The following is a 16272-nucleotide window of genomic DNA, read 5'->3' as shown; positions in this document are numbered from 1 at the left end:
ATTAGGGATGGGCGTTTTCCGCAAATATCACATTCGAATATTTGAGCTCACAAAAAATGAATATTTGAATATTCGTTTATTTAAATTAAGTTTAATGAGACGGACGTTATTTTCAGCAACATTTATTGTTTTCAGTTATTTTTGAACAAGCTTACACACAATAAGCTTGAACATTACACATCGTGTTTTGTAGTTGAAAACCTTTAACAATGCGTGCAAACAAACAGAAGTACAGATTAAAAGCAAAAAAAAAATGAACAAAGAAAAAAACAGCCTGTAAACAGAGTAAAGCAGCCTGCAGCAACTAGGCTATTGTACAGAATGTAGCTTACACTTAACTTTGAAACTGTCAGCAAATCTTTTTTGCTTTTTTTTTCTATTGTTTTACATGTTCTTGTTAAGAAACACGGGCATGTAAACATGATCGGGGGAAAGTCGGCTTCTGTTAACAATAAAGCCGGTGTTGTACCGAAATCTGACTCCCCGGACAAATCGCACTCCCCTTCGCGTGCACGGGAAGAGAAACACAGTTGCACACAGTTGAACGCAGCGCTTGCAGTTAAACCTTCAGAGGTTTATTATAAGCCTTTTATTGATAGTTTTTTTCCACAGTTGGCACCAAGAACGAACATAGAAGCGTTATCTGATTAACAAGCAGCTAACGGATGCAAAAACGCAGACTGGAGAAGGTCGTCAACGGAATTAAACCACAATTTCCAAAGTAGCCTAAAGGCCGCGGAGAAAACGCGCTCTGACGCACAGACGTTGGCGGGACTCACAAATAACGGTGTGCTAATCGAATAAGTTTTGTGAAGCGCTTCGTGTTTTCGTTTCACCACTGAATGGGATCCTCGTCTGGTGGAATACATGGCTCCAGCAAGAACTGTTCCCACTCGTCTCGGCTGGACTCTCTGTAATCATCGCAGAAGAACTGGCTCAGCCTCTTCCGACAAGTGGTCATTGCATCCTCTTCATCGTTGGTGACAGCGGCTGCATCTGCACCACTCGCATCAAGGAAAATGTTCTTATAATGTTCAAAAAAGTTTTTTTTTCTTACTTCTCTCATGTTTTCATCGAGAAACCTGAGATGTTTGTACCGAGGGTCTAGTGCGGACGCGAGAAGAGTTTTCACTGCGTTCTCCAAGTTAGCGGTGTTCATTCGTTGCTTGAGAGATGCCGCAACAATGTTCTTCAATTTGGTCACTTTCTGTGATTCTCCACGGCATATTTGAAGTACTGTAGAAGACCGCAGTTCTTACTCATTCATTAATTATTTTTTGCTTGCATACATCCTCAAATATGCCGTGGAGAATTAGGTTTTATTGTGGTCTTTTTTATTTCTTTTTCTTTTTTATGGCAAGCAAAAATATAGCGAAATTCGAATATCATTTTTACTTATCGAATAATTAGAGCAGAACGAATATTCGAATGTTCGACTATCCGTGCACGCCCCTAATATTAATTATGCAAAAGAAAATAAGACTCCTGGGTCTCTTAAAATGAACAACTAAGTTTCCTTTTTTAGAAAAAAAATATTTCTTATTTTTTAAATGCATAGAATGCAATGCATACATCAAAAATAAACATTTAATTATTACCCATTGTTTCTCTGTCTGTACTTGTACTGTGAACAATGACAAGAAAGTTGACAGATGAAATAAGTGCATTTAAGTGCCATTCAGATGGGGTTTTAAATAAAGCATTTTCTGAGATGCACATTAAACACATAAAACATTAATTTAATTGATCTTTTAATTATTGAAAATTAACTTAACTTTTTGGTAAACAAAGGGGATTTACTATTAAAAATAAAACATGGAAGAAATGTTGTAAGATTAAACCTTAAAAGAAATAATGTTTGATTTATTTATTTTTTTTAGTGGTAGGCTATGTACATTCTGCTGAACAATAGTCTTTAACCGGACTTTTATTTTGACAGGTTGATGTACCTTTACAGTTCTGTGTATGTGATGTGACGCTAGTTTTACTCAAATCAAACGGTCAAATGCTCATGAAAGTGACTGTCAGAGCAGTTCTGGAGTTGTTGTTCATGTGTTCACGTCTTTATTTAGTGAGACAGCAGATGCTGAAATTACCGGATCGTCACGCGCGCTTTAGTTTGTGTTAATAAAGGAAGTCGCGCTTCTGCTCCATTCATTAACACAGACACGCAGAACATGCAGGATTCATATTTAAATAGACTGTTCCGGCTTAATGTTTACAGATATTAGTCCATATCGTGATTTGATGTAAGTGCAATGACCTATTTTTTAATAAATTCATTCAAAATTTGGCAAATTCCGTGCCATTCCGCGTTAAACTGTAAATTCCATTTTTATGACTGGATTCTGTGATTCCCTCCGCGTTTTCTGCATCGCGGAAATCTTAGGGCCCTAGTTGTGGTATGACAGCTCTATCTTGCAATGGACACAAGCCACGACGTTCTTTTTACGTTTGCCCGCGCCCTCAAATCAAAACACTGCTGACTCCTTGCAGTATGTGACTTCGGACGCAGCACTTGTGTCTCCTTCCGCTTTGTGGGTGACGTAAACGCGTTGTCACATTAAAAAAAATCATTGCGAAAGATCCTGACGTGAGATTTAAAATGAATTAAGAGGCTTCGAGGCAGAGGAATTTGCCTCGATCATTTTTTGTAATCGAGTTACTCGAGGAATCGTTTCAGCCCCAGTTGAGTATTTGATGACAGAATTTAAATTTCTGAGTGAACTCTCCCTTTATGGTTTTATTTACTAAAAATCTAGATAGTGACAAAGTTGCTAATATATTCTGTTTACATTATTAAAAAAATTGTGTTCTAAAAGTTTTATAAGCACGTTTTTAAGGAGCACCTTCAAACCATTCATATGCAATTTTTTGTCTCATTCAATACTAGTAAACTATTGTTTATGACTAGTGTGATCAATCCAGACTTTTTAAAGTACTTTATAGGGCATGCATTTTAAGATACATAGGGGCAACCATTCAAAAATTCATAACCAGTGCTCCACCTGGCTCTTTTTTTACTGGCTGTACATATGACTGGCTGTGTTGGTTTCAGTGGTGAAGATGTAGACCAGACTAACATGCAGCTGTTGAAGACTGGGGGCGCGAAGGGTAACAGACGAGCGGCTTGAGTGATTCTTATTTTTAGCCATGAATCTGAGTGCTTCCTGCTGAGACATTACAACAGAGTCAACTTCCTCACGCAGTTTTCAAACCAAAACAAATTTGTGTGTGCACAATGTGACCTTTATTAGTCAAAACTTTGAATTCATTGTTAACAGGAGTCAAGATGATCCAGGGTTTCCCATACATTCATTAATTTGTGGCGGCCCGCCACAATATCAACGCTGACCGCCACGGATTGATTCAGATTTTTAAACTATTTAATATGGGTACAATTGTATTTTATTCTAGAGCTGCGCGCTGCTTGCTCTCTCCCTCTCACAAACTGACAACGGAGGCACGCACGACTAGCCCCTCCTCTTCGAACACGATCTGAATCAAAACATGAGCATGCGTTAGTTACAGATTGTTGCCGGTGCTTAATGCTTATTCCCCCAGCGAAGATTCCAGAATCAATCCGGAGTTGAATGGTTAGTAATGAACACTGTTGCTCAACATAACTCTGAGAAGTTAGTCTATGTTAAGCACTGTCGTGTTTCCTTTACAGATTCGCACAAAACTTTAGTGTTTTTTTTTTTTCGAAATATCGATAAACAACTATTGCGAAATGACGGCGTTTCCATTAACCGATGTTATGCGACTAAAACGTCATTTTTTTCCTCTTGCGATCAGTCATTCCAACGGACGTTGGTAGGTTTATATATATCACAGCCACCAGACTAGACATTATATTATTATCTCCAGGTTCAGGTTGGTGTCTGTTGGTTTTTGTCCACATCAATCTCCAGGTTTGTGTGTGTGTGTCAGAGTCTGTGTGTGTTCACCTCCAGGTCCAATTTGGTGTGTGTGTGAGTCTTTTTTAATGTTTGAGTGTGTGAGCCTGTGTTTGAGTGTGTCAGTAAGTTTGTGTGTGTGTGTGTGTGTGTGTCCATCTCCAGGTCCAGGTTTGTGTGTGTGTGTGAGCAAAATTTGCAACAAGAAGTCTGTGGAGCAGTCATAGCATAGAAAGTGTAGCAATGGCATAGCAATGTACAGTAGCAATAGCAATGTCTTTAAAGGGATAGTTCACCCAAAAATGAAAATTCTACCATTGTTTACTCACCCTCAAGTTGTTCCAAACCTGTATGACTTTCTTTGTTCTGCCGAACACAAAGGAAGATATTTGGAAGAATGTTTGTAACCAAACAGATCTCGATAGAACTAGATAGAATCTAGTTCTGTGGGAAACATTGACTGATATGGGCCGAAGCCAACGATTTGATAGCAGGATAACCTAATGATAATAAATTGCATTACATATGCATATTTTTCTCCATTTAAAATAATAGCAATTGAGACATACACAGTTTACTAGACTCATAAAATATTGGACAACATCAACAAAAAAACTGAAATAGAGTTGAGTATTGATGAGTTGATCCCTTCAAGGGCCAATTGTCATAGTAATATCAAGTTAACAGTCAAATATTGGCTAATTGTTTCATCAAACTCATTAATTACTTTTTCACTTTGGAGTTGTATCTTTTTTTCTCTCTTTCTAGATTTCGTGTCCTTGTTTGACTTGGAGAATGATCTTCCAGATGAGTTGATACCCAACGGAGACCTGGGGCTGATGTCCATGCCCTCTAATGGAGACGGAGGGGTGGGGAGCCGGATGGGGGGCACCGTCCCGGACGCTGCTGCCAAGCACAGGCAGCTGTCCCAGCTCCTGCAGGCAGGAAGCGGCTCTGGTCTGGCTGGAAACCTCAGCCCTCAGTCTGGAATGGGTGGCCAACTGGGTGCCTTGGGGAAGAGTCCCATGGGCCAGGGCTCACCCGGTCACCAGACCCAACCTCCGAAGCAAGTCGGCAACCCTTCTGGTCAGGGCAACAACAGTCCCGGTATGGGCCTCAATGCAGGTTTCAATCCGGCCATGATGAACAATAACAACCAGGCTCATGGACTCATGGGGCAGAACATGGCTCCACAGGGGCAGATGATGAATGGTGTGATGGGGCCGACCGGAAGAGGCAGGGCAGCTCCGGGGATGCAGTACCAGGGTCAGGCCATGCAGGGAGCACCAGGCGGCGGACAAGGGGTCAACGTTTCTGGCAGTGTATTGGCAGAGACGCTTACCCAGGGTGCACCACAGATGGGGACACACAATGCCATTAATCCCCAGCAAGCTGGAAACATGAACAAGGTAATTCGACAATGCTACTTTTGAAGTTTTGCATCCTAAAAAATGTTCAGAGTGGTTGGGTTTAATGATTAGGTAAGCTAACCTGAATGCAGATAAAGAAATTGTTTCGACCAGCTTTGTTTATTTTTAAGCTTTAACGTATAATTTCTGTGACAAGCTGAAAGACAGTTGCAACCCTCATATATGATTGAATAAGAAATTAAAAATATAAGCTTTTTACACTTAAAGGTAGTTAATAGGTCACATTTTTTTATTTTGGCTGGTAATTTGGAAATTCTGTCTGAAACATTGTACTTCAGATGATTGTAGTTGGCATTTGTTTTTTGTTTGGTTTGGTTAATATTGCAGTGGTTATAATTATCACTTGCTCAACAATGAATCCTCTGCAGTGAATGGGTGCCGTTGGAATGAGAGTCCAAACAGCTGATAAAAACATCACAATAATCCACAGCACTCCAGTCCATCAGTGAACATCTTGTGAAGCAAATCCATTGTTAATTCATCAAGACATTTTAACTAAAACACAAGTCCTCTGTTCGTAATATTGCTTTCTCCTGTGAAAAGTCGCCTCATCTGAATCAGGACAGAAATCTGCCTAGATCTGCCTAAATGCTTGCAGATGGGAGAACTAAACACACAGTAGTTTGTTTAATCTTTTAATTCATTGTCCATTTGCTTACATTTACATGAATGGATGCGTAAGTATATTACAAGTAAATGATTTATTCATTCTTAAAGAATGTAAAGGAGAATTCTAACAAATGATGAAGTGAACCAAGACGGTGTTTTAATCTATGCCTGCTTGAGCTATACAGTTCTGTGGAGGAAAGATTGCACAGAAAGGTAGTTGTGGCTATCGCATGTGTCTGACTGTTGTGGTTTTACAGGAAACCAATCGGAAACCAGTCTTCTACTCTCATTGTGCTGGTGTCACCAGCGAACGCTCTTGGATGACATGTTGGGTTCATATTGAGAAATCAGCCAGTCTGTGGAGTTTGCCACTCAAATATTGTGAATAACATCACACAGGCTGCCAGAGCAATCTCGGGTTTCCATATGTGCGCTGTTTGTTCTGAGGTGAATAGATGTGCTGTCGGCAGTGTGGCGTGTGTTTGCATAGCACACAGATTATGAGAGTCACAAGTGCAGGTGAAGTCCACAGCAGAGTGCCAACACTTGTGTCTGTACTGTCCACTCGCTCTGACCTATAGCTGTTTAGAGGAAATCTGAGTTCATTCACTTATTCTGATTTCTGTTTATGGAATTATCCAGTCTGTCATAATAAAGAATGTCTAAACAAATTAATTAGTTAATCTTTAGCAGTTTAAGAACAAAATTGACATTTTGCCACGTCTTTAATCAAATAAAAATATAGCTAATTAATTTAACAGCTGGGCGGTGTGATATGTATGTGCAGTTGGTGAAATGTGAGATTTTGATTTTCTGTTTATATTGCAGTGGAAGTATTTGTATGCCTGTCAGTAGATTAAACTGATTTATTCTATTTAAGCATGAGAATCAGGAAGGTCATAACTTGCTGCTTTAATGTCGACATGAAATAATTCACCGGTTTTATTTTTAAATGCATGTTTACTGGTCTTCTTGTGAAGAAATCATGCTTGCATGCATGTTTCATTTTCTTTCTTTTTGTCCCCCTTTTTTTTTTTTTGATGTCATAACTATGGAGTTGCATCCAAAATACTGACAATGTGCAAGCCCCAAATTGATTTGTCTTTTGCATCATTTTGCATATTAATGGACATTCACCTTTTCAATTTGAACATTCAAGCGATTTTAAAGCATTCGAGCACAAGAAGACCTGAATAACAAATCCATTAATTTGTTGAAGCGTCGAAAATACATTTTGGTCCAAAAATAACAATCAGCATTGTCTTTTCTTCCGGGTCTGTTTTGAGCGCGACTGCTGTAACTGTTGATGTATGACGCTGCTGATGTGTTATCTTTGTTATTGGGCGCACCAAAAAACACGTCAGCAAGACAGAAAAAAAGACAGTGCTGAATAAAGTTATTATTTTTGGACCAAAATAACAAAGGAGGTCTTACGGGTTTGGAACGACATGAGGGTGAGGCATTTATGTTTTATTATGTTTATGTTTTTTGTCATTGTTATATTTATGTCATCAACGTGTTCATTTATGTCCAATATTAGTGTTATAATAATGGACTACTTATGATTTTCACTGTTGAATGATTTTACAGAACATTTAGACTGATAACTTCTGTGCGCAGATGCGTCACAGGACACACGATATGACAGTTGCGCCCAACTATATATGAACTATATATACAGTATTTTTATATTTAACATTAGTTAAATCAGTCAGTATGTTTGAAAGTATATTTTTTTTGATTATTGGTGATTCCATCGGCTCTCTCTCACACGTGGTTTAAAACACTAAATAGTTATGCTATGACAAGAACAAAGAGTCTCTCTCTTACTCCACCCATGCATGATATCGTGTATCGTCAATCTCACGGGCTGACGATATGACTATTTGAAAAATGACCATATCGCCCAACACTACTGTATAGATCACTGATCAACTACGATTCGTTTAACCACTAGTTTATTATAGTAGCCTACAGTACCAGTCAAAAGACTGAATGGATGTCCATATCTCTGACACTTTCCCATCCGTGTGTTCAAACATTTGACCGGTACTATTTATAGAATACAGTATATAAATTTTTTTTTTTTTTTTGCAATCATTCAAATGTGGTGATCAGACACTTATGATGTGACAGAGATGTGTAATGGAGTCGGGGCATTTAACAATAAACTTAAAGGTACAATTTGTAAGATATTTGCAGTAAAATATCCAAAAATCACTAGGCTAGTGTTATATATTTTGTCCAGCTGATTACTAACAATATTTCTAATGTTTTCAACTACTTGTAAATAGTGTTGTCACGGTACCAAAATTGCAGTATTCGGTACCGATACCAGTGAAAATCCACGGTTCTCTGTACCAATTTCGGTACCAAAACAAAACACAAAAATATGCTAATTAAAAAAAAATTACTTTTTAGCACTAAAAATATAACCAATGCCATTCTTTATACTTATTTACAATTGTGTTTAAAGTTTTTCTACAAGTTATATAATTATGAAAAACAGTAAACAAGTTTCACCCAAATTTAATTTGTCTTAATTTATGAAATTTAAACATTTTATTTTTGGTAAATAAAGGGGATTTGCTATTTAAATTAAAACATAGAAGAAATATTGTGATTTATTTCTTTAAAAAATAACAGTAGTTGGTTTAGTCCTTGTTTTCTGCTTCGCGGAAATCATAGCGCTGAACCGGGTTTGAACTGGACCTCGGTACTACCGGTACCTAAAGAAACCTGGTACCGTCACATTTAAAATTTTTTAGTACCAACTTGGTATCAAAGTACCGGGTCTTTTGACAACACTACTTGTAAATCATGAGAAAATTCCCATTCTAAACAGTGACACGGGGCAGTGCAGTCGCCTGTTAGTGACGTTAGTTACCCTTTGTTACCGCCTTTACTGACGTAGAAACCACATGACAACAGTGTCGTGGACAGTGTGGGGCATCGTGTCTGATCCATAGTCTGATCGCATCTTTGCATTGACTTTGTATGTAATCTACTACCGCAAATCATTGAACTCGCGTTAAATCCAATATTTTATCTTTCCGTCTGATTGATGGCCGTCAGCGGTTGGGTAGAAGACAACAAATCCCATCATTCCATGCTCCTCCTCAGCGTCATCAAACCACGCGATTGTTATTGTTTTGGTTGGGCGTCCTCTAGTGGCAGGTCCTACAACCTGTACCTTTAATTATCCAAAATGAGTCTAACATCCGTGCACAGAACTGTAAAGTTGAAGTTTTTTCATCTTTAATTCAATTAAATTGTTTTTAAACTTTATTCTGTTGAAGTTTATTTCACTTCGAAACATTCATTCACGTATTTGCACTTGTTTGTCTTAACACACAGACGAAACTTACTAGAGAGGTGACTCAAAATATAAATACAATATCATTTCACGGTTCGGGGACCTAGTAACATTGCCGGGTTCAGACCCAGAATGAGCGCTGTGTGAACAAAAGCCAGAACTAATGCCGTAAAGGGTGTGTCATAGTGATGACGCAGGATATCGTGCTACTCTTTTACTGGGTGTTTTGAAGACAGATCAACGTTCGCGACGAAACAAATATATGCAAACTGTAATGAAGCAGAGATCAGTTAGTTCCTCACTTTCCACACTGAAGCTGACATCGTTCTCCAGCTTAAGTGAAAGTTAACATACGTAGTGTTTTCGACTCGTACATTACACATAACATCGTGATGCCACTTGTCTTCATGGGATCTTTACGGGTTGTGTCTGAACGCATGCACATATTCCGGGTAATCACTGGCAGTGTGAAACTGCAAAATCTAGCAACCCGGGAAGAATTGCCGGGCACATTACCCGTGTATTTTCCGGAATCGCAGTGTGAAAGGGGCTTTTCTTACGAACGTGGCAGATCTCCACCAAAGTCGGGGATCCCTTCAGCTCGAGCCCATTTGAATGCCACTCTATGCGCATCGCTAGCCCCCCCAGGGTAGGGAGATCAGTTGGCGCCAGACTGCAAATTTAACCACCCGTTAAAGCTCGCCTACCAATGATATGAGGAGCAGCTTACACTCTCAACCAAACTAACACTACTAGCCAGTCAGAATGATTTGCTCTTATAAACATGAGACCTGTATAATAGTATCCAAAAGCGGAGAAGCACGACCAAATGCTGCAAGGCGAAATAGTCAAAGATGTCCATCTAGCCCATATTTACATAGAAAAGCTAATTATAAAGCAGCAGAGTAATAATGTCCTCTCCATTAAGGACCATTAAGGATGATTGCCAGAACAAATTTACTGGGATTTTTGAAAAGGTCCTGTTCCCACATGATCTATTAATTAAGTAACTTACCTGTAATTTACCAGTGAAGACTGTATGTGTGAAAGGGGCTAAACTCTTCTTCTGTATATGATGTGAGTGTGAATTAACGTTCATCTGGAAAAACAGTGTGCATTATCTCACTAGATTTGTAACGTAAATCATTTATAAACCTTTGCCAACACAGGAGAATACATCAACCTATGTCTAAACATGCCATGTATTGTACATCATGATTTCAAGTTTGTGCCTGTGGCCAAAAATGAAAATGTAATGTATTTAATCATGGTTTAATCACACTGTAAAGTTGTTGGCGCACTCTGAAGGTATTTGTTATAATACATATTGTACTGAAGCTGGTTATGTTCATATTATGTATAGGCTACCGTGTTGTCACGGTACCAAAATTTCAGTATTCGGTACCGATACCAGTGAAAATCCACGGTTCTCGGTACCAATTTCGGTACCAAAGCAAAACACAAAAATATGCTAATTAAAAAAAACTTTTTAGCACTAAAAATAAAACCAATGCCATTCGTTATACTTATTTACAATCGTGTTTAAAGTTTTTCTACAAGTTATATAATTATGAAAAACAGTAAACAAGTTTCACCCAAATTTAATTTGTCTTTTAATTTATGAAATTTAAACACATTTTATTTCTGGTAAATAAAGGGGATTTTCTATTAAAATTAAAACATGTAAGAAATATTGTGATTTATTTCTTTAAAAAATTAAGTTTTATACATTTTTTCAACATTAGTAGCAGTATCACATACATTTTACTAAATAATAGTAATATTTCTAGCACAATCCCTTTATGTAAAAATTAACTTTTAGGCCTAATGAATGCATATTTGTCATTTTAACTGAACTTAAGACTGGTGGTGATGCTTAAGATATTTTGTTCATTGATGGTTTCTGTAAAAAAAATAGTAATAGATCATATTAATTATTATTCATATTAATTATTATTAAAAGATAATACTACTACTAATTCTACTATCATACTAATGTATATCCAATGCACTATGAATTGATGAGCTGCTAGGTTCATGAATATTAATCACGTTGTCTGCGTTCGGTCAAACTGATTTGCTGAAATCTAAACAGGGACGATACTAATTCAGCGCCAGCCAATGAAATTGCCATTTGCGCATTAGCTCCGCCCACTACCGGAGAAACCGGTATGTATTCTGCTTGTTCAAAAATGAATATGAATAATTCTGAATGAACTCCATTACAGGAAAAGACAATAAAGAATAGTTTACATATAGCGTGTCGATTCAGCGTGGTAAGACTCTCGCTCTCTCTCTCTTTTGCATGTGTGAGAAACTGAAAAGATCGCTTGATGGAGAGAGAACTCTGAAGCTCAGATGCTGAAATTAATGCAAGCGTCATGCGCTTCAGTCTATGTAGTAAACAAACCCGCACGTCTCTGTCATTCACTAATTCACACAGAGACGCGCAGAACACGGATTCATATTTCAAACAACTTTTGCAGCTTAACATTTACAGATACTGGTCAATATGGAGATTTGATTTGATTAATTTATGCTAACTTTGACAAATTCTATGACTGTCCATATTAAAATGTAAGTTTCATTTTCATGACTGGATTTTGAGATTCCGTCCTCGTTTTCTGCTTCGCGGAAATCATAGCGCTGAACCGGGTTTGAACGGGACCTCGGTACTACCGGTACTTAAAGAAATCTGGTACCCGTCACATTTACATTTCTTTTGTACCGACTTGGTACCGAAGTACCGGGTCTTTTGACAACACTAGTATAGGCATATTTTATTATGTATTTTAACAGCATTGTTCAATACAATCATGTAATTACTTGGTTTTTAGTTTATTTGAGCCAATTATTATTGCCTCATTGTTAGTTTATATACAAATAGTCATACTAAAGCCTGGTTTGTGTCATATTACTCAGTTGTCAAAATAATCAGTTGATTACCAAAATAATTAGTTACAGCCCTAGATTAGTTCAAATATTTCTAAATACAACTGGATTTTTACTTTTTGTAATTAAAATTTCTTAAAAATACTATTAAAATATTGTCACGTTCTAGTGAACCAAGTATCTGTATTTTGTCTCATCTCGTGAGCTAAGTGTATTGTCACACCCCTAGTGTCGATAAGTGTACATCTAGCTCATAATTTTCCAAGTGTATGATTTAGCTTTCATTCTTCAGGTCAATCATATATTTATGAAAAAAGTCAGTTTGAATAAAGAAAGCAATAACTTTGCCATAGTATCCTTTCAAATGTTAAAGTTGTCACAGTCATTGCATGATTTGCATGTGCTGCCTCCATCCACCCCCGAATGGGGATAATTGTCTGTTACTTGACTGTTGACATTGACATTGCGATACTTGCAAGACATTGTCGATATACAATAATATCGTCATATCACCCAGACCTAGTCCATTGCGTGGCTTCACTTCCATTCATAAAATCTCTCCAGTGGTCTCATGGGATAGTAAAGTGTTCATTAATTGCAAACTTCAGAAATGCACAGAACATAGTAGGTCATCTGGGTACTTCTCTCCTACAGTTTTTTGAATACTATTAATTCGGACATAGTACTACTCAGCTCACTTACTGTTTTTCACATAATATATAGTAGAAGTATGCAATTTCGGACACTGCACAAGTCTGCTAGGATACTCACCAAGACGGGCATGTTGACAATTTTTGTGTGAATTTGTTCATTTAAGCACAAGTCTTGAAAGAGAACTCAGTATTTGCATGCTGTCTGAGACGTGGGTTTGCGTGCCTCAGATGATTGCACACACATCTTCCCACGGCGTGTAAGTTCTCATTCACATCTTCTGGCTCCTGAATGTTTAGTTTACACACAGATAGCAACGTGTGCGGTTCAGGTCATAACTGCGCTCGTGTGCTATAAACATTTGCAAAGAGTGACTGGTTTGTCTACGTTTTTTGAAGCCAGACTACAACTGTTACACCTGTAAGTAAATAAATAAATAAATAAATAAATATATGACACACATATAATTATAAAATTTTCCTTAAACGTATACATGCGTGTGTGTATTTATATACCTAATAAAGACACATGTATATATTGTGTAAACACATGTTTATTTTGGATGTTATTAATCCCGATTAATTGTTTGACAGCCATATTCATGATAGCCATACTCTGTCTCCTACATTTTTCTTCCTTATCGATAATTTTCTTCTTGTATGTAACATCACATTACTTCCTGATTTTAATATAGATTTTAGAACTCTTAAGTGTGTATGTATCATTGTGTTTTGTCGTTGTGTTGAGGGATTTTTCAGTGTCAAATAATTTCTTTTCTTTTGTTTTGTGGATTTAAACAACAAAACATTAAAAGCCAGATTACCAATGAAACTGTTTCTGGTTGTTGCTAGTTAGAAAAGTCAAATGACTGTGGAAGAGAGGATTTATGTCTTGCTGTTGTAATGGCATCATGGACTGAGTGTCAGAGTGGAAGCGGGAGAGCGTCAGGCAGCAGAGATGTGTATTGCTCAGGACAGGGAGTTCCTCAGTGTGGCACGTTCAGCAGCGGCGCGTGCAGAGCTAATGGCTGCAGGCTCGTGTTAGTCATGGTGGGGGATGGGACGGTTTACTCACGCCGCTGGAGGAGATCTGATCTGGTGCTCCGCTGCAGAACCATACTGTGAACGCATTGCTGAAAACTGCTCCAAGTAACTCAGGTTTAATGCAGTTATTCCTCTACATGCACTTAATTATGTAGCAGTAAATGATGGGTTAAAGTCGATGTGAAATTAACATTCAAATTTTTTTATTAATGCATATTATCATATTGTGAAATATTCATCCATGCATGTTTCTTAACAAAAAAAAAAAAAAGAAATTAAATGTAAATGCATTACATTTAAAAAAAAATAACAATTTTTTAAATGCTCCATAAAAATGTATAATGGTTAATCATTTGATGAACTTGATCCGTTGTATTTCTATTGGTGGATGATATCCGAAAATTCTTTATACTTTTGGATTCCTTTGGATCAACTTGAGCTGTTTATTGTTCAAACATTTCGATACCTTGATACTGGTTCCTGAACGATCCTTTTTCGATACCAATTTTATGAAATGTGTTTTAAACAAGATTACATTATAAATCACCTCAAACACTTTTTGGTTTTATTTTTTCAGCTTATTCACATTGAGCCACTCCTGAGCCACTGCACAAAGAAACAAAAAAGCACAACAAATAAATCAGTACCAGTAGTTTTAATAATGTTCAAATAGTTTTCAGTTTCGACATCTTTTAGGCTACTTTTACACTAGCTTAGACGATCATCATTTCTATTAATTTTGCACTGATTTACTGATGAGCATTAGCTGCTTCCAGCTTTGTCTGCCTGTTTTCTCTTCTGCGATTTCTGTTCTGACTAAGAGGAAGCTCATTGGCTGTTTGTGTCAATCATGTTACACGTTTATAAACCCCCCCCCCTGACTGATGATGAATTTCTGAACTCCATACCAAGCCCTACTTGTGCATTAAACTGGTATAGGAGAAAATATGTCGCTGAGCAGCTGATGACAGTATCTTTTAGTACTCTTTGACCTATGAATGTTTGGCTCGACAGCGTCTACGCTACACTGACAGAGAGCAGGACCTTGTGCCTGTGTAATGTCTTGAACGCTCTCGATGAATTTAAATTGAAATGCTACACTGGCAGCCGTTTGAGCCACTGTTTCATGAACATTAAGTGAAGTGCTTGAGATCTAGTGAGGTTCACAGGTGCTGATGGTCTTTTTTTTCCTCTGTAGATGGGTCTTGCCAGCGCTAATGGCCCGTTCGGGCAGCAGTACTCACAGGGTTCGGTCCCGCAGATGTCCAGCGCTGGATTAAACGCTCAGATCCAGAACAAGGCAGCTCTTCCCAACAGCCTCCAGCCCACCCTGAAGGGTGCTTCCAGCGTGCCAAATCTGGTGAGTAACCCTCCACAGCTGGCTCCGGTTCCAGAACAGAACACTTCAGGCCTCTTTTGTCTCTGCGTCACACTTCTGTTCGGCAGCGATTTATTCATTCGAAGAGCTAATTGAAGTGCATGTTTACACGCGACAGAATACGACATAAAGAGTGGATGAACTGGCTGAATGAAGTATAAAATTGTGTTGTGTTGAACAGTCATATCTGAAAATTAACCGTAGCTGCTCCAGCATTGTGTAATTACACACAGAGTATATTTATTGTAATTTGCTTAATTTTCTTTCTTTTCTTTTTCTTTTTTTATTGAATAGTTTGGGTTAGTACATGGTTTTTTTTATACATTAATTAAATGGTTTGTAAATCCATGAATTTATTTCTGAATGATCATATGACACTGAAGACTAAAATGATGATGCTGGAAATTTCGCTTTGCATCACAGGAATGAATTGCGTTCAAAAATATATTTTAATAAATACAAATACAGGTATTTTACATCGCAATAACATTTTTCAATATAATAGAGTTGTGGCTGCACAATTTACAAATAAGAAATGTTATATCTATTGTGTTGATGAAGCCAAGACGACAGAAGACATTGTTTTGATTAAGGCGTAAAATAGATGCTTAACACCTTTATTCTAACCAACTGAGATTGTTTTTTTGAATGACTGAAATGGAGCATCTATTTAATCCAAACTCTTCCCTCCAGCTGCAGCAGCAGGTGCCCTCGGTGGGCATGGTCCCGGGCCCCACGGCCGACCCAGAGAAGCGCAAACTGATCCAGCAGCAGCTGGTCCTGCTGCTTCATGCCCACAAGTGCCAGCGGCGAGAGCTGGCCAATGGTGATGTGCGCGCCTGCGCCCTGCCCCACTGCCGCACCATGAAGAACGTCCTCAACCACATGACCCACTGCCAGGCGGGGAAGTCCTGCCAAGGTGAGAGGCCAAGTCAGACCTGTTATGTTAATATATAACTAGAGTCCAGCACTTTACCCCAAGCTCTGAATTTTATGGATATCATGGTCCGTCATGTGAGTGGATCTGAAAGTGCTTTTGTTTTCCTTCCATCTC

General features: G+C 38.1%; 1 protein-coding gene across 6 annotated transcripts in view; it reads left to right on the top strand.

Annotated features, from left to right (window-relative positions):
* Positions 1–16272, top strand: part of LOC132149569 (CREB-binding protein-like) — a 44044-nt gene that overhangs the window by 7133 nt on the left and 20639 nt on the right. For 5 of the 6 annotated variants that reach the window (XM_059558937.1, XM_059558940.1, XM_059558938.1 and 2 more), the window contains exons 2-4: positions 4668–5308; positions 15039–15200; positions 15912–16137. In XM_059558937.1, coding sequence (XP_059414920.1) covers positions 4668–5308; positions 15039–15200; positions 15912–16137 — 1029 coding nt within the window. Of the gene's footprint in view, positions 1–4667; positions 5309–15038; positions 15201–15911; positions 16138–16272 lie in introns of those variants that run through there. The other variant, XM_059558941.1, reaches the window with a different exon arrangement.

This window comes from Carassius carassius, chromosome 9, assembly GCF_963082965.1.
Source record: "Carassius carassius chromosome 9, fCarCar2.1, whole genome shotgun sequence".
Classification (NCBI taxonomy): Eukaryota; Metazoa; Chordata; class Actinopteri; order Cypriniformes; family Cyprinidae; genus Carassius; species Carassius carassius.
This window is presented reverse-complemented; position numbering and strand designations above follow the sequence as displayed.